The 18,298-nt window shown below is 43.5% G+C and overlaps 1 protein-coding gene across 2 annotated transcripts in view; it reads left to right on the forward strand.

Moving 5' to 3' along the window:
• The window catches only part of SEC24B (SEC24 homolog B, COPII coat complex component), a 2,214,138-nt gene that overhangs the window by 15,314 nt on the left and 2,180,526 nt on the right, over positions 1-18,298 (forward strand). For both annotated transcript variants that reach the window (XM_069630875.1, XM_069630876.1), the window contains exon 2: positions 14,554-15,267. In XM_069630875.1, the coding sequence (XP_069486976.1) occupies positions 14,554-15,267 (714 nt within the window). The remainder of the gene's footprint in view (positions 1-14,553; positions 15,268-18,298) is intronic.

Raw genomic sequence — 18,298 nt, forward strand, 5'->3', positions numbered from 1 at the left:
GTAAAGCCAATGGTGATTTTACATGTTTCTAGGGGATTGTAGTCATCCCCAGAAATGGAGTTCACAAGGGAATCCTAAAAGACATCCCTGTGTCACTGCACCAAAGGTTCTGTGTGACACACAAGTAACAAGATGATGCCTAGGTGAAACTCCATAGCCCATGAGCACAAAAAGTACAACACACACAAAAATACACTGTAAGAGTGGGGAAAAAAGGCTCACACTCTTACCAGGTGGAAAAAAATAAACCCCAGAAATCCAGCAAAGCTGCTGAGGGACTCACTAGGTAAGGGAAATTAGCCATAAATGAGAATTCTCCCTAACAGAGAGTAGCTTGCAACTTGAGATTTGTATCTGTGCTTATAGTAATTCATTATTCTGGCTCTGACAAACATTAACCTTTAAGACTGTAATGTTTAATTAAGTCCTACAATGCAAACCTTTGGACTTTGCTGTTTTTGCCAGTTTGTCTTTAAACCGTGCCAGTGCTACTGATGAAAAATTCCTACTAGCACTGTGTCACATTTGCAGGAGATTGCTGTAAAAAACCTAGTTGGTGGTTGGTGCCTCCAAAAGCAAGTATGTTCATGACCGATTTATGCTTTAAATGTGTAGTCTAGATTATTCATCAGTTGGCCTGGTTAGCCCAAGTTGGCTCCTGGTAGATGTTGGTATCAATCAAACAAGCTTCTTCTAGGCAAGAAGCAGAAGCTGTAAATAACTTCCCTAAATAAAATTACGAGCACTGGTTTCTTTAAGCCCTCGTGCTACCAGGCCCAATAGCACAATCCTAAGGTATCTTGGGAGCTGGTAGGAATGCAGGAAGGACTCAGGTCAGGCTCAGAACATCAGTAGGTACATGAGGTAGGCTTCTTTTATTAGTTGCAGATCAAAGTAAGAAGATAAAACAGGATAGATAGGCAGGGACATCTTCTCAGGTAGGGTTCACATGTTGCAGTCCCTAACTGCCATTTCTGGAACTACAGGTCCCTGCCAGTTCCACATTCCATTCTGTCGGTGGTTATTGCGCACCCATACGCAGATATGATGCATATCACTACATACCTCCCTTCCTAAAAGGAAAGCAAACAAGATGAATAATCACAACCTAAGATAGACTCTCTAACTAAACGCAAAAACAGATGACCTGTAATAAACTTGCAAGATACTAAACCCCCTTTTGCTTCCACTTGCCACAAATGATTACACTACGTCCACAAGAGTACAAATGTGTCCCTAAGGACACTACCTACGTCTAACATTTGCAACCTTCCAAATACAAAAACCTTGCGCCTTCCGCCTGGGTCTGCCACACCTAGGCCTAGGACTGCCATGTCTAGTACACCCTCACTCCGTAGTAAATACTCAAACTCTGCTACTAAGAGCAACCATTCTCACATTCAGACTTCCTGTCAAACCACACAAGCCAATCAACCAAACTATTGTGTACCACTGTGAAAACCACCGACCACTAAAACATCTAACGTCCAACACACCTAATTCTTCCAGCGCCACCGCCTCTCCTGAAAGGAAACCAATAAAAAGACAGAAAATGATAGGAAAGCGACAAACTAGACTAAGTACACACAAAAAACACACAACCACAAGAGAGTGGTGCGCCATAGTGCACACGAGCAGAGGTAGGCCACACCATCTGCCCGTGTGATGAAGGAAACTTAACGCAACTACAAAATATAGAACGCTAGACCTTTACATAAATATGGGACAGCTACCCCCGTAAATGTGCATCCAGTTAATAAGAATTGAATTTAGTTTGTAAACTGTCACACTTAAAACATCTTGTGGGTTCTCTCCATTCTACCAATTACATGCAAACATAACTGTGCTCTAGTATGCCTCCAACTTACCAGGCTACCATTGTCACAATGGCCTGCTAAAAAAACAGCACATCTCTTGTGGACTCAGTGGCTCTCAAGCAAGATCTCGTACCTCTGACAACTACACCGTAGGTGCAATGCGGCCAAATACTCAACTAACTACTAGTTAAACAACTGCACGCTATGTGCTTGGCTCACAATTCTATCTCCAAAGTAAAACTCTAACTAGATGGAGAATTACTTCTCCCATTCACAGCACAACTCAGTGCTTAAACCTCCACTTCCTAAAAACTCTCACACCATGTGCCAATACCAATTACACTATGCGCGCAAGTGGATCTACTTCAAAATGTTTAAAGCTCTTATAACTCCTATATACTCTCATCATTTGCACTAATCACTGCCATACATCTAGTACGCATTCACACATCCTAATATGTACTATCACAACACCCATTGTAGCATTCAACATATCGCATGCCTATGTTGAAAGATACCCTAAAGACGCACTTTAAAGTTTACATTTATCACCAGCATTGGTGATCAGTCACTGACAAGTGGAGAAGAACTTCAGTATGACATACGTATTGAAAACATCAAAGCATGGAACATGTACATTGTAAGTGCACAGGGACATTTCTTGTTAAATATCTCTATAAGGCTTATCTGTGCATTATGATAAGATAACTCTAGTGCTTTACTCAGCATTGCAACACTTCCACTCCTGCACAAAAACAACACGATATTCACCTCTAAAGTTATACATCCTAGTGTCCTAAATGGCAATATAGGATAAATTGTAAATCAATATTCTCTCTCTCTTTCTCTCTCTCGCAATGAAAACAGTAATTGCGGTAGTGGCCGTGTAGTTCTGGTTAAGTTGCTAAACTCATAGGAAGAGCACTTTTACGGCGGCTTATAACTTGGCTCCCCCTGGAGGAATCCTCACCAAACTTTGCAAAGAAAGTGTATGGGCGGCTTAGATTTTTTTTGCCAGGTTGTGTGGGGGGGCAAAATTATAGGGGGGGTCCCTTATTTTTCTTTTCCCATCGACTGAATGGGTAAAAAATGTGCGCACGGCTACAGGCTGGACGTATTGTCACCAAATTTGCGGGAGGAGCAGGGCCTTGGGTCAGAAAGCGTGCTTTTGTGTGTTTGGTGGAAATCCGACCAGTACCTTTGTTGCAAATGAATGAAATTTAAGTTCCTAAAAAATGTGTGATATCTGGACCCATTTCCCTGTTCACTCTACGGACCGAAGTGTCATTGGCCTGCGGTACGCTGTGATGTCGGCGAACGTTAGACGCAGCTGGTGGTTGGCTGGAGGGAAGCGTGATGTGCGTCAAAGTTTTTGGGGACACGCTGCCATGGTGTATCAGAGGACAGCGCGGCGGCGGAAGGGTCTGGAAAATGTACCGTATGGCACGTGTTGGTGGCAAGAAGGGAGGGAACAGGTGGGGGAGTGAGAAGTGGTTCATGTGACATATGTAGGTAGGTGGAAGAAGGAGGGGAGTGTCTGCAGTTTACGAGCGTACTGCGTCAAGTTGCGGGTAGCTGGACAGGCAAGTTTGTTTGTTTATTCATTTGTTAAGCACACCAGACTCATGAGTAAAAGGGTGCAGTTATATGGAGATGCAAGACTTACATAGTTGCGTATACATAGGTTACAAAATTTACATAATGGCAAGATATACAGTTTTTACATGAATACAGGATATATACAATGTACAAGATAAAACGAAGAAAATAATAACCAATGAAATAAATAAATGATCAGTAGGCAATGTGCAGAGGATAAATGTGCAGTAGTCCGCTGTTACTGAAGGATGACCAAATCGCTAGCGACGTGGGCAAGTCCTCTAAGGGTGGTGGGAGACTAAGGATCTGTAGCAGTGATATGTTTTATTACATTTTTCCTGAAGTGTAAGTAGGATTGGTCTGCTCTCAGCTCTTGAGGCAGTGAGTTCCAACTTTTAGCTGCCTTAACAGTGAAGCTGTTACCCCCAATGGTGGTGAGCTTATATTTAGGAATAGTCAGACAATTAGTGTTCCCAATTCTAGTAGGTCTGAGAGAAGTTCTTCTCTGGAGTTTATCTATGAGGTAGCTAGGGGCTGCATTGGTAAGGGCTTTATGTGTCAAGGAAAGCGTTTTTAGTAATATTTTGTTAAATGTGGATAGCCATTTGTGTTGACGTCTCAATGAGGAGATGTGAGTTTTCTTATTTATGCCTAAGGCTGCTCTTAGGGCATTATTCTGTAGTGTTCGGAGCTTTTGAATGGTAGATTTGTTGGCACCACTATAGAGGGCATTGCAATAGTCGATTTGAGTACTTTGTGTGGTGATTGGAGGCAGGTGCCGTAACGGCCCGATGGCTTCTGCTGCGACCTCTTTCCGTGGTGAGTGGTGGCAGGTCAATTTGAGGAGGGGAATCAATTGCACATGGCATAGATTGGGTGGGAGCGCGGGTGGCTGTGCTATGCGGAAGGAATGTGGTAGTTGGGCACATGGTGGCATGGATGGGTGAAGGAAGTTGCATTGAGTCTGTGGAAGGATTAGGCTATTGGGAGCATGGGCAAAGGCCGTAGACCGTAGGGCATGCACTGAAGAGCGTAGGGCTTTAGCATACCCACCGCAGTAACGCAAGTGTGGGTGTGCATCCGGTACAGGGTGGTGCTTGCATAGTGCAGTGTGTGCATAGTGGTTGCTATAGGCCAGTGTTGCAAATTTAGTTTGGCAGTGGCACAATAGTTTGGAAATGGAAGTGCAGACACCCATAGTATGTGCATGAAGTGCACAGGGGTGCAGGGGAGAGTGTTTTCTTTCTACATTATGGTAACTGGTGCAATTTGTTGCTGCATAGTTCCATGGCGGTGCGCAGGTTGGATAGGAGTGCTGGTGGTAGTGCTGTGTATGTGCATAGTCGAAGTTGGTGACATGGTGAAATGGATGGTGCCATTATGTAGCAGGGAGAGTGTTGAAGGCCTAGCTGTTGGGTGCATGGCCGAAGGCGGTAGGCCATGCACTCAAGAAGCTAGGACTTTAGGACACACACAGTAGTAATGCATTTTGGATTCTGCAAAAGTTGGAGGGTGGTGACCTGTAAAGAATGGGTGGGGAGCACATTTCAGACGCAGTAGAGCAGGATAAGTGAGCTGCCATGCGTGTATGTTTGGTTTTGCAGGTGAGGACACTGTTAGAACATGTTAAAGTTTTTGATGTCTACTTGGCGATGTTGCTGTGAAAAGTCATGCAATGTGGGCACTGGGTGCTGGGTTCGCATACTGTCAGTAGGGAAGAGGATGTGGTAGAAGTGTACCTTAATTGTGCTTGGTTACTATGCTGTGAGCTGAATTGTTGAAGTAGGGCCAATGTTGTGAAAAAGTTGTGGTTAGGTTGGTAGTGACACAATACTTTGTGTGTGGGTAGAGGTGGTGGAGGCTGTGGTATGTTTGTGGATTCTGCTGATAGCGACTTGTTTTCATGAATGGGTGCAGTGTAGAGGTTCAGTATGTGATTGGTGGATGCATGTGCAGGTTGGGTAGGAGTGCTGGTGGCAGTGGTCTGTATGTGGATTGGTGTAGTTGGTGATATGGTGAAATGCATGGTGCCATTACGTTGCAATGCGTGTGTTCAAGGCCTAGCCTGGGTACAATAGAGCAGCAGAAGTGAGCTGCCATACGTGCATGTTTGGTTTCGCAGGTGAGGACAGTGTTACAAGATGGTAAAGTTTTTGATGTGTACTTGGCGATGGTGATGTAAGTCATGCAGTGTGGGCACTGGGTGCTAGGTTTACATACTGTCAGTATGGAAGAGGATATGGTAGAAGTGCACCTTAAATGTGCTTGGTTTCTATGCTGTGTGCTGATTTGTTGAAGTAGGGCCAATGTTGTGAAAAGGTTGTGGTAGGTTGGTAGTGACAGAATACTTTGTGAATGGGTGTGGGTAGGAGTGGTGGAGGCTGTGGTATGTTTGTGGATTCTGCTGATAGTGACCTGTTTTCGTGAATGGGTGCAATGCAGAGGTTCAGTATGGGATTGGTGGATGCGTGTGCAGGTTGGGTAGGAGTGCTGGTGGTAGTGGTGTGTATGTGTATTGGCGTAGTTGGTGATATGGTCACATGCATGGTGGCATTACGTTGCAGTGCCTGTGTTCAAGGCCTAGCCTATTGGGTTCATGGCCGAAGATCGTAGGCCGTAGGTGATGCATTGGAGAGCCTAGGACTTGAGGAAACCCACGCCACTAATGAACTTTGACTGCATGTGGTAAAGGGTGGTGACCTGTAAAGAATGGTTGTGGAGTACATTTCAGACACCATAGAGCAGTAGAAGTGAGCTGGCAGGTGTGTATGTTTGGTTCCGCAGGTGAGGTCCTTGGTAGAATATGGTAATGTTTTGGATGTGTTTATTGGAGATGGTGCAATGAAAAGTCACGCAGTGTGGGCACTGGGTGCTGTGTGTGCATACTGGCAGTATGGCAGAGGGTATAGGGTATGGTTGAAGTGCAGCTTCTATGGGTTCTTTACTATGTTGTGTGTAGGTTTGTTGAAGTAGGGCCAATGTTGTGAAAATGTTGTGGTTAGGTTGGTAATGACACAATACTTTGTGAATGCCAGTGGGTAGGGGTGATGGAGGCTTTGGTATGTTTGTGGAGGCTGCTAATTGCGATCTGTTTTTGTGAATGGGTGCTGTTATGGTGTGATGGAGTTGGGTTGAAGTGCTGCTACGTATGTTACGTTTGTGCACAATGTTAGTTGCCCACATGGTCGCATGCATGGATACATAGTGTTCTGCTGGGTGTGGGCAATGGTGGACTGTTGTGTGCATGGCTAAAGGTGTGCTGGGTGTGCCGCAGGATCATTGTGGATGCTGAAATAGGGCATCCTGTAGGAAAAGTGTCTGGTGGAGGGGCTTTGGAAGCAAAGGGAACGTGTTCTCAGAGTGTTTAACGTGAAATATGGAGTTGTTTACAGAAATGATAGTGTGCAATGCCGAGGTTCAGTATGTGATTGATGCATGCGTTTTTGAAAAATTCATAGTCGCCAATAGGTGCCACTAACGGAGTGTTGGAAAATTTGAGTGCAAAGGGAAGAAGTATTGTCTGCTTTACTGGGGCGTGGCCCTAGCTGTAGCTGGGAAAGCACACGTGCCACATCATGGCCTTCTGAGTATGGAGCCTTCGCAAATGGAACTGTGGGGATTCTACAATGAGGATTCGAGGGTATGGTTCACCGGAAGGAGCAGTGACATATTTACCCAAAGTTCGATGCAGTGAGGTTGGCAGAGATGGCCCGACGGCGAGTGCTTATAGTAGGTGATACCTTTGTGCACGATCTGCACAAATATGCCGTGGAAAGAGGCTTCGATGCTGACTTTCAGTTAGGAGTGCAGGCTTTTTGGGGCACAGTTTATGAGTGGGGTTTCGGGTGCATGGATCTCCTTTGCAAATGTGTGGCCTCTGTTGGTACTGTAGATGTGGTGGTCGTGCATTTTGGAGGACTACATTTGGGGCACATGTCGTGCTCACGTTTGCTTGCTTACTTAAAGAAGTTGATGACAGCTGTGATGCAGATATTTCCTACTGCAAAATTGATTTTCTCATTGATGACGCCAAGAGGACAATGGGAGCATGCCGATGTAATTTGTCCATAGCCAGAGGTCGGGAGATGTTGGATAAACAGAAGCAAGTGCAACTTTATGTGCAGTGCTGGGATGTCCTGCACCGACTATGAAAGCAGTAATAACTGGAAAGATTTCCAGTGGTTCCAAGGAAATGGCATTTTTTTGACTTCCATTGGCAATGCTGTTGTGTTTGCCCCTCTGCACGAAGCGTTGCAGAGAATCCTGTAGAAATTTAAGATAAGCGTTCATCTTCAGTCGAGAAAAATGTCAGGAGGAGAAGCAAACAGACATTGAGCAAAAGAGAGAAAAACAAGAAAAAAATGTATGAATGCATGTACATAACAAAAACACGAGAAAAAGAAAAAAAATGTATTTTTAGAGACAATCCGAAAGACACAATCCCCACCCCTGTGTTACATTCCCCACCCCACCCCCAAACAACTGCTCAACACCCTCCCCCTCCAATTTCTAGCACGGTAATGCAGCGGATTCCTCAGGACTGTGAGGTTGGACGTGGCACATCCGGCTGTTTTTACGATGGCAGCTATAGAATTGGCACTGTGGAGGCGAAGCCATTGGGCAATGTGGTTGCTGGTCGTGGTGTGTACACAAACACTGACAGAAGGTCTGTTTGTACAGATAGATGTAGGAGGCTATGGTGCAAGTGTGCAAGGTAAGGGGCATGCATCCTGTTTGTATGCATGTACTGCCCACACTTGCTTACCGTTGTTAATCTACATTCCCTGCTTCTTTTGTGGGATAGCTTTTCTGACATTTTTAGTGCACACATTACAATGGGAAGACCATTTTGTGAAGTGTACAAGGTACGTGGCCGGCATCATGTAGTTATGAATGCAGTGTCGCCATCATATAATATGATGTGCTATGGTATTTTGTGCCATTTGTATCGCGCCTACATACAAGTGTGTGAAGGTGCGCCGAGGAAAGGGTGGCGGAACGGAGGCCACACAGAGACATTGATTCCTCTAGGCCAGCTGACATTGAGAGTGCATAAGTGACTGGGAAGGGGGAGGGGAAAGTGCAGTACATGGGAACAATACAAAATAGAAATACATGCACCTACGGCCGGTGCTGGCAATTTCAAGGATAAGTGGTGGCTGTTCGGGTTCTAGAAAACAGTCCCAAAGTGCGGGGGTTGGCAGAAAGCCAGTGCAGGGGTGGAACTGGAACTGTAGGAAGGGAGGTGGCCTGGGGCACAGATTATAGGGTGGGTAGGAAACCAGTACACAATACATTTTAGCTAGGAAGTGAGCAGGGAGAGATGGGGGGGGGGGGGGGGGGGGAAGAAAAACATGGAAAGGTTTTCAGAGCCTACGATACTTCTCCTCAAGGTCCAGGGAGACAGAGAGCGTGTTCCGCAGGGCGTGTTCCACAGGGAGGCCTCAGCAGAAGAAACACAAGTACCACCATCTGGTTGCGTGTAGAAGCAACTGACCTGGAGGGAGTATGAGGCGGATGAGGGAAGTGCTGGAACAAGCAGATATTTATAAAGTGAGAGTGCAAGGTATTGAGGTCCCAGGGACCAGAAGGCCATCTGCATAATGAACAGGGCTCGTATTTTATTGGTTGCAGCCACTGGGATCTATTGCAAACATTGTAGTCCACCAGAGATACAATCTCTGCTGTTCAGGTCAAGGACAAGTTGCGCACTCCTCTAATGGATGAGTTGCTGACGGCGCAGAGTGGAAACGGGCAGATTTAAAAAGGGCCTGTGGCAACAGTGCAGCGTACAAAGCACCGCAGCTGCGCAGACACTGGCCTTTTGGAAAGTGACTGTAGGTTGCTAAGATACATCCAGCAGTGGCTTTAGTGCCTTCTTTTTACGAGTTATATAGTAGGTGGGTTAGTGGGGAACAATTTTTGTAGCATTGTGGGAAGGAAAGAACAGAGTTCCTGTTTCGCTAATATAGTGTATGATATGGGATAATGAAAACGTTGCAAGAACATAACAACAAATTGCCACTTCATGGTAGGAGATGGGAAGAACATCAGTATGCTTTTTAAACACGTAGTGGACGTTTAGAGGCAGATATCGTGTGCAGTGGCACTTATAACAGAGTTGTGAACATAATGCCAAAAACATTTTCATACCTTTCTTTTGTGGTGATGGGTGCCTATGTGGATTAATGTGCATGTATAACTCCTGGAATGTTTGACTGAACTTTCCACTTGACGTGCTTTCCAATAACAGCACACGTGCAGGCTGATTTTGTAACGGTAGATATGAAGTCTTGTGGAGAACTGACATTGTAAGATGCTGAAGTCTTGGAGGGCATCGGTGGATGCATGTGAATACTTAGCAATACCTAATAAGGGCGTAGAGGATATTGGAAAGAGAAGGACTGTTCATGATTTACTGTGGCGCGGCTCTCACGAAACTTTGTGAGGTGCACATGTTACTTTGTGTGCTTTTGAACATGCTGGCCAATAGAAAAGTGATTGTTGCAATTGTCCAATCAGGTGGTTAGAGTGTGCGTCACAGGAAAGGGCGGCCATATTTTCTTTCATTAGTTTTTGTAGTGAGGCTGGCGGAGATGGCGAGACACACAGTTTTCATAGTGGGTGATTGCTTTGTGGTATATCTGCTCTAGTATGCGATGAAATGAGGCCTTAATGGCAATTTGAATTTGGACGAAGTGGAGGCTTTGTGGTGCGGTGTCCCTGTCCGTACTTTCAACAATTTGTTTGCAGAATGTCGACTAGTGGCGACTTTAGGTACTGTACACGTTGTGGTAGTGGACTATGGAGCTTTGCTTGTGCAAGTGTATACCGTCAACTGAAAAAGATGATGAAAGTGAGTATATAACTATTCCAATGAATGTTGCCGGCAGCCAGAGGTTGGAAGGCGTCTTATCAACAGAAGCATGTGTAACCTTTGCGTGCTGCTGGTATGTACTCCTGTGAGAATCACAACATTGGTTATCGTATGTGCACCTTCTCAATGGAAATGGCATTTCATTGTCGCCCAGTGGCAATGACATTCGTTTTTCTACAGGCTGCACTGAAGACACTATTGTAAGAATGTGAGGTACAGTGCAACAAATAAAAACAATTCTAAATGCCCGAAAAAAGAGTTGTTACTGTGGAAGCTGTTTTAAAAAATAAAAGAAATTGCTTATTTAAGAGCCACCAATACAAAGGACATCCCCTACCCTGGTTGACATGTATTCCCCTACTCCCGCGCGCGCACACCTGGAAAAGTCTGCGGATATCGCGACAGTTGCAGGGTTGTACGTGTAACATACGCCGCTTTTGCACATGGCCATCTTATATTTGGGACTGTGGAGGACACGGGATTGCACAATAAGCTTTCTGGGTGTGGAGTGAACGCCCAGACTGTGGTATACAGTATATTTGTCGACCTAAATGCAGAGGGTGACCTTATGGCTGTGTGCTGTACGAACCACAGTGTATGCTTTGTGGGTGTATTGCACATACATTATTTGACAGTGAATGGAAAACCAAGTCCGGTGGGAGTTGTGTGGAGTGTATCATGTGGGTATGTACGCGTATGGAGCACCTACAATGAAGTGATTGCTTTTGGTTTGTCTGTGTGAGACTTTGGTGACACTCGATTCTGACGATGATGTTGATTGTGGAGGGACAAATGCATATCATGTCATACGATTTTCAGTGCTGTTTGTGCTGAGAGCGGCAGTAGGCCAGGTATAGCTTCTGTTTCCGATCTCCTGCATAATTTTGTATCCTAATATGCAGACACCCATGTAAGCGTGTTATTTTCTATTTGGTCCTAAAATGGAGAAACCGCAGTACATTATGAAGAAGTGTATTTGTGTCTTTTTACAACTTGTGCCATTTTCGTACTGTACAAATGGGAATCATTTCACAACACAGTTTTTCCACAAATACCGTTCTTGTTGATATTACTGCATTTCTGAATTCTGCACGCTCTACAAACATTGCCTTGCTACCCTTTTTGGAAGTATAGGAATAATGTTTTTGCTTGCTGTTGCGCTCTTGAAAACCCACTGCAACAAGCACAACCATCTGTTTGAACAGCCACCCATTTCCACCTGCTTGCGCTGCAGTGTTTTCCACAGTACCACGGTTCCTTCCATTTAGCACACAATTGTGTGGAGGGTATATGATGCGCGTCGCACTGCGTCCCTTCATTGCCACTTACATTGTGACACTCTGAAAGGAGCTTTATATCATAATCAGCCACACAAATATTGCTAAAGGGACGTAATGGTGAAGGTGTGGTACTACAAACATAGCAACATATCTACTTACACTATGCTAAAGCAACGTTATGTTTACAGTGCCCCAATACAAACCTATGCAATTCACTAACAAAAAACGTTGTTATAGGTACTTTATGGTTAAGTTGCACCAGCAAAAACCTATGAAATTCAATGGAAAAACGTTGTTACAGGGACGTTATAGTTACAGGTAAAACTGAAAAAAACCTAAATTCGCCAGTTATGGTATGCTAAGCAACCATATCTCGCTCAACCAGTGTGCACTGCAAGGACTAACACCCATGACATCAAAGATGCCATCACAAATGAAATAGTATTACATAAGTGTGCAAGTGCAATGTTGTCTTGTTTTGTATGTGTTTCTGGCGATGTCCGCGTACACCAAAACATGAATAAAAGATAGCGGGGGCACCGAAGAAAGCTAACCTACTTTATGCTGTTCCCCAACCAATCAGGGAAAGTGCCACATGGTCGTGGGCACAAACTTTCCCCCCATTCAGTCTAAGGGGAAAAGAGAAATGTTGAGACCCCCTCCCTTATAACTTATCACTAAACTTTCCAAACAAATTGAGAGTGTCCGATATATTTCTTTTTGCATACTTTGGTGAGGAATCGTTCAAGCGGAGCACAGGTACAAGGCATCCAAAAAGTGCTCTTCCTATTGAAACTGCAACTTCACCATAACAACACAGCCACTAACGTGCCTGTCTAATATGCTACAGTGCTTGAGGGCAGTACGCAGAGATTTTGATATATGTCCAGATATATTTGAATGTATGGGTGTACATTTGCTTATAACTCCACTGCTTATAACGTCGCTCCTGGGTGTGGCCATGCACCCAAAACTGTACACCCTCCCCAGAACCATCTGACTGCTAAGCTATAGTACGGGTGTATGCATTGCTGTAGTATGATCTGGTGGTTTTGGACGGGGCCTAGAGTTTTAGGAGTATGGCGAACGGCCTAATGCCTGCAGCCATGCACCCAAAACTCTACATCCTGCTCACTACCACCTGAGTGATGTGGGGAACTACGGTTGTATCGATAGGTTTGGTCTGCTACTCTTGTTCTGGCCAGAGGCTAGACTCCTAGCTGTATGTCCATAGATATTACAATGTGTGGGTGTGCAGTGTCTTATATCTGCAGTGCTTATAACTTTGTTCTTGGGTGCATGACCTTTGGCCATGCACCCAAGACTGTACACACTCCCCACAACCATGTAATCGGTAATCAATACTACAGGTGTATCCATTGCTGTGAAATGATGCGGTGGTTGTGGCCAGGGCCTAGAGTCTTGGAAGTATGGCCTACGGCCATGCATCCAAGACTCTAGGCCCTGGCCACAACCACCGCAGCATGTCAGACCCATGGCGGCGTACTAATCAATAGAACACCCATAGTAAAAAATAATGTAATAACGACATGTACTCAATTACAATGTTCGCTAACACCACGTGTGCTCTTAGAACAGTTTCAAGGTGCCTGTACACAGCACGCACTGAAATAGTACATCAATAACACCTGCCGCCCAAACAAGTACATAATTTAAGCCATCTCTTACGCTGTGAACCTCCCCACGCACTGTAGGAGAGCAAAACAGTTTCCGAAACATTTCGCCTCTGGTGGCGACCGTGCTGTGTTCGGATCCAAGATGTCAGGCGCATCCACACATTCTGACGTACATCACGGCTCGCTGCAGTCAATTGGCGAAGACGTCGCGTGTCCGCGGTCATGGCGCCATCCCCCTGGCCAATCGGTATCTTGTCCGCAGAGCGAACAGGGAAGTGTGACCGCGGAGCGGACATAGATATCACTAATTTTTTTAGACATATTTTTGGGTCTTTTTAAAGGAAACTGCTGGACGGATTGTCACCAAATTTACAAAGGCACGTTTTTGGGACCAAACCCCTGCCCCTGCCGCAAATTTGGTAAAATTCCGTCCAAATTCCGTCCAACGGTTTGACCTGTAGGCGTGCGCAAAGTTTTCCCCCATTCAGTCTATGGGAAAAAAAGACGTTTTGGGACCCCCCCCCCATAACATTTGCCCCCCCTGCACCAAACATCACCAAACTTTGCAAAAAAGTTCAGAGTTCCCCATATACTTTTTTTTGCAAAGTTTGGTGAGGATTCGTCCAGGGGGAGCGGAGTTCTAGGCCGCCCAAAACGTGCTCTTACTATGGAAACAGCAACTTAACCATAACTACACGGCCACTATCGTGGCGTTGTAATATATATTCACTATCACTTTAATTTAGGTGTGCGGTACGTTTTCATCTCTATCTATGAACATGACTACTCCCATTCCTCAGTCCCATTATTAAATGCATTACTATCACTTCTGGTTGACAATTTTCGAGACATAATCAGCATTTCCTAAGATAGCTTCTCTTTATGTAACACCAGCCCAGCTGCCGCCAAGAGAAGAGATCAAACGGCATCAGCGCCTAGTAATGTAAACAGACGCTCCTGGGAATGCAAGTAAGCAGAAGCATTCCATTTCAAGCTTCTTGCCAAATGTTGAACGGGAAAACTGCCGGTTGTATAACTCAGCTGGAACATGTAGTTATAGGGGAAGGACGGACAGACAAACGTGTGGCACTGCCTTCAACTGGCAGCAGTGTCATTGTCATATACAATTATAACGTTGTGTGTATAGAGAAGAATGTAACAATTCCGTGTAAATGTAAGCATTTATAAATTATTGATCCATGCAAAAGCAGATGGCGCAAAAGGCTCTTGTGCTGTAGTTGTGGCAGTATCGTATCAACAGCTTTTTCTGAAAGTAAATGGGCACCTGTTAAATTAAGAAGCTTCTTAACTGTCTGATTTTCTGGTTTTCTTATTTTCTTCAGGTCCAGTTTTGAATCGGCTGCCGTCATCTGGGTATGGAGTTTACCCTCCAAACTACAGTGCTCCACCAGGAAATTACTCTCAAGTGCAGACTAAAACCACTCCACTTCATGTCAATAACCTTTACAGGGAAGATTACTCTGACAGCTATTTTGTATCATCGCACAATGTTATTCCCGAAGTGGGATCAGATGTGTTAAACACTCACCAAGTAACATCATCAATGTACAGCAGGCCTTCCCCTACCCCACATACTATGGTGTCAAAGAATAGACCCATACAAGGGATCACCACCTCTTCTGTAATACATGCACATACTGCTGCTCCACAACCATACTCAGCACTTGGTGGGCACTTCAACAGCTCAGGAATGTATCCCACATATTCGTCTGCAGGATCTCTGGAATTTCCCCTTCTTTCTGGTCCTTATGCTACCTTCGCTGCTCCTAGTAATATGTACTCTAGTGCATCCTATCATTCGATGCCTGTCAGCAATCAGTATGGACAAGTGTTTACATCGCATAGCCTTCCACCTGTTCGACAGTTTACAGATCAAGCATTATATGGACCAAATAATGCTGGGTGCCATCCTTCAGAGACTCCAGGAGAATATAGTTCTACACCACAGCCTGCCTTGGACCCTCAACAGGATTTAGATGGGAATCCCCGGAAATACCCCACTTTGCAGATGTCTTCAAGCAATCCAATCAGAACAGGTATTATACAAGAGAGTGCGATTGCCTTTCCACACAAATCTAAACAAATTTGATATGCAAGATTAAGGCTATCTGTTACCTTTTTTTAATGCATAAAGATTAGCTTTTTTTCTGAATGTTTGAAATCTTGGAGACAATGCCACATGACTAATTGTAGCATAAAACCTATCAGACATCAAGCTAAGTAATATTCTGTACAGTGTTGCAGGAGGAAGAAAATTGGCATACTATATGGAACTGCAGGTTCCTTATTTTCCTCAATATCTATTGGAAGCTCTTTGGCCTGCTTGAAATGAGATAATACAAAAGTACCACTCCACAGTGTGGCATGCACTTATGAGGCATCTGGTTTGGTCACATCAGCACAGTAGTAAAGGTGACAACAAGGGCCAGACAGAGTCAAGTTGCCCACACCCAGACTCCTACTTTTGCATTCAGGCAGTCCTGCTTTCTGTGTTGTTTCTTTGGAGGAGTACCTTTCAGGTGTTGGGCCTGCCCATCAGGAGAGGTCAGCTATGTGTACATGCTCTGTCCAGGCTTCCGCACAATGGTTCATAGTAGGGAAATTAATCTACTTAGGACCAGGGTCAGGAAAGAGTCTAATGCAGACCAAGCAATATTAACTCGACGAACTGAGTGACCATCTCTAGCTTGTGGGGATGTTCTTGTGATCGACTAATATTCCTATCTGCTGGATGTTGGCCACGTTCTGTCAGTTATGTCCTCTGTCTGTTCTGTCAGACCATACTCTCCCCTCCATGGCTTGCAGCTCCTCGTGCTTCCCTCAAACATGCCCATCCTAGCCGGCCCTTTTCTGAACCATAGCCTTAATCTCATCTGCCGCTGAGCCCTAGCCTTAACCTTGGTATTAGCCTATTTGACATAAAACATTTGACCTAATGACCAATTTGACTTTTTTTGTGTGGTCCAATTTTACCTTATTTCCACGTAACATATTTTTTCTTTTTTTTTTTCTTACATCCAATTTTTCTGGTTTCAATTAATAAAGGATGCTATTAGAAACAGCATTTTATTGTATTAATTGATTTTATTTTTTAACACTTCAGTTTATAACATTTAAAATGAATACAATTCCTCAATAACAATACAGTGTTTGTTTATTTACATTGTGATGAAGTTCACTGCGAAGGTCATGCTTGGTAAGTAATCAGACATGGTTAATTTTTCATACTTTTCAGCTATTTCTTTCAGTTTTTTAATGTTTTGTACACTTTTTGCTTTATTTTCTTGCAGATTGTGACCACTCATTATTTGAATTATTGAGTTTTTCTGCACTCATTGCTCTGTTTGTCATCACGCGCAAAAACTTCCACAATGTAGGATTTGCATGATTCATGGCCACATTTAGGCTATGATGCCACACCTCAAGTTTGTTCGTTTTTGATGACCCATTTATTATTGTGAAAAACAATTCCAGTAGTACATTTTAATCTTGGGAAGTTTACGTTCAAAATGGTGTTTGACCGCCAATCCGTTTCTTCGTAGTAATTAAAAAATTCTGTCATTTCATTCGCATTTCTTTTATAATATGGCTCATTTACTATTGTCATATATGCTTCCACTACACTCTTTTTCAGTATGAATGCTAATGCGCATAGTTTTTTGATGTGATGCGGAAATTCGATATCGTTGCTATATTTCTTTTTAAGCCCATGTTTCTGTAGATTGCGCCACAGGGCTTGGCTGTAGTGAAAATAGCAGCCCTGTATTGATTTTATCGGGAATATTCGGTTAATAGCTTTAATTGCTGCTAATTCATAGTCCTTTGCACATATTTTCCCCTCTTTCCCTGCATTGTGCATACTCTATTTCAGTTTGGTAATCACTTTTTTGTAGTTTTGTTTCCCCTTTTTCTCTCATTAATATGTGTACTAGAGGAAAAAAATGCAGTATCTATATCTCCATGTACACTGTACAACTGCATGAACGGTTTTGGACAACATTTGAATGTTCTGTCGAGCATCCAGTGTTTGCTTATTTCTAAACGAGTCAAGTTTTGATGTGTTTCAAAAATATCTGTTTTCCATTGTTTTGCTGTCATAATGAATGCATTTTTCACCCTGTAGAGTTTTTTGGGAGGCTGTCTGGTATTTCCACATCTCCCACTGTTTTCGGGATGATTGGTAATCTAGTTTCTAAATTTCTCTGGTGTAGTATAATTTATTTATTAATGTTGTTTTTTTAGGAAGTTCGTACATGGCATCTTGCCAGCCTTATGTGGTGGGATCTCCCCTAATATCTGTCTAACTAATTGTCCACTTGTACATTCTTAAAATGTTGCCTTCCTTTTCAACTCCAGTATCTTTTCCTTTACTTCGATTTTAGCAATGTTTAGTTCATGGTTATATTTTTGTTTTTTCAATATTTTCGTCACTTGTTTTTGCTCTTCCTCTACAATTCATTGTTTTAAATTTATGCATTTCCACCATTTTATTTTGCCTTTAAATCTTTCCATATTGTAAATATAAGCATTTCTTTTCAACTGTTCTTTCCCCCCCCATCCCCGATAGACACAAGGTAAACTGCCTTTTCCATTATGTGGTTTACCTAAATAAATCGAATTAGAACATTTTCAGTCAGGTGTGATCTTTACACTTTTTTTTTTTCATTTACATTTCATTATTTCAATACACTTACCTTTCTTGGTTGCGTTCTAATATATTTATCCGTAAAAAAGGAATGATTTCATAAAACAAGAATATTTCTTTATATCTGCACTTTGAAGTCACCTCAGAAAAAGTTTTCATTTGGTTTCAACTCTTAACACACTCAGTAACGTTTTTCTACCAAATCTCGCAAGATTTAATCATAGCGTTAATTCCTTTAATAACCCCTTCTCTTTCTGCTTTGAAAACTATTTCCGTTCCAATTATTTCATTTCTACCGCGGCTCGGAGCGATGGAATGCATTATTCACTACCCATGCCAAGGTGCTGCAAAACCTAGACTTCCCGTAATGTAAGTTGAAATCCAATATGAATGTTCAATGTGATTGCTGGACGGAAGTGGGC

Source organism: Ambystoma mexicanum, chromosome 6q, assembly GCF_040938575.1.
Source record: "Ambystoma mexicanum isolate Mex_15411 chromosome 6q, UKY_AmexF1_1, whole genome shotgun sequence".
Classification (NCBI taxonomy): Eukaryota; Metazoa; Chordata; class Amphibia; order Caudata; family Ambystomatidae; genus Ambystoma; species Ambystoma mexicanum.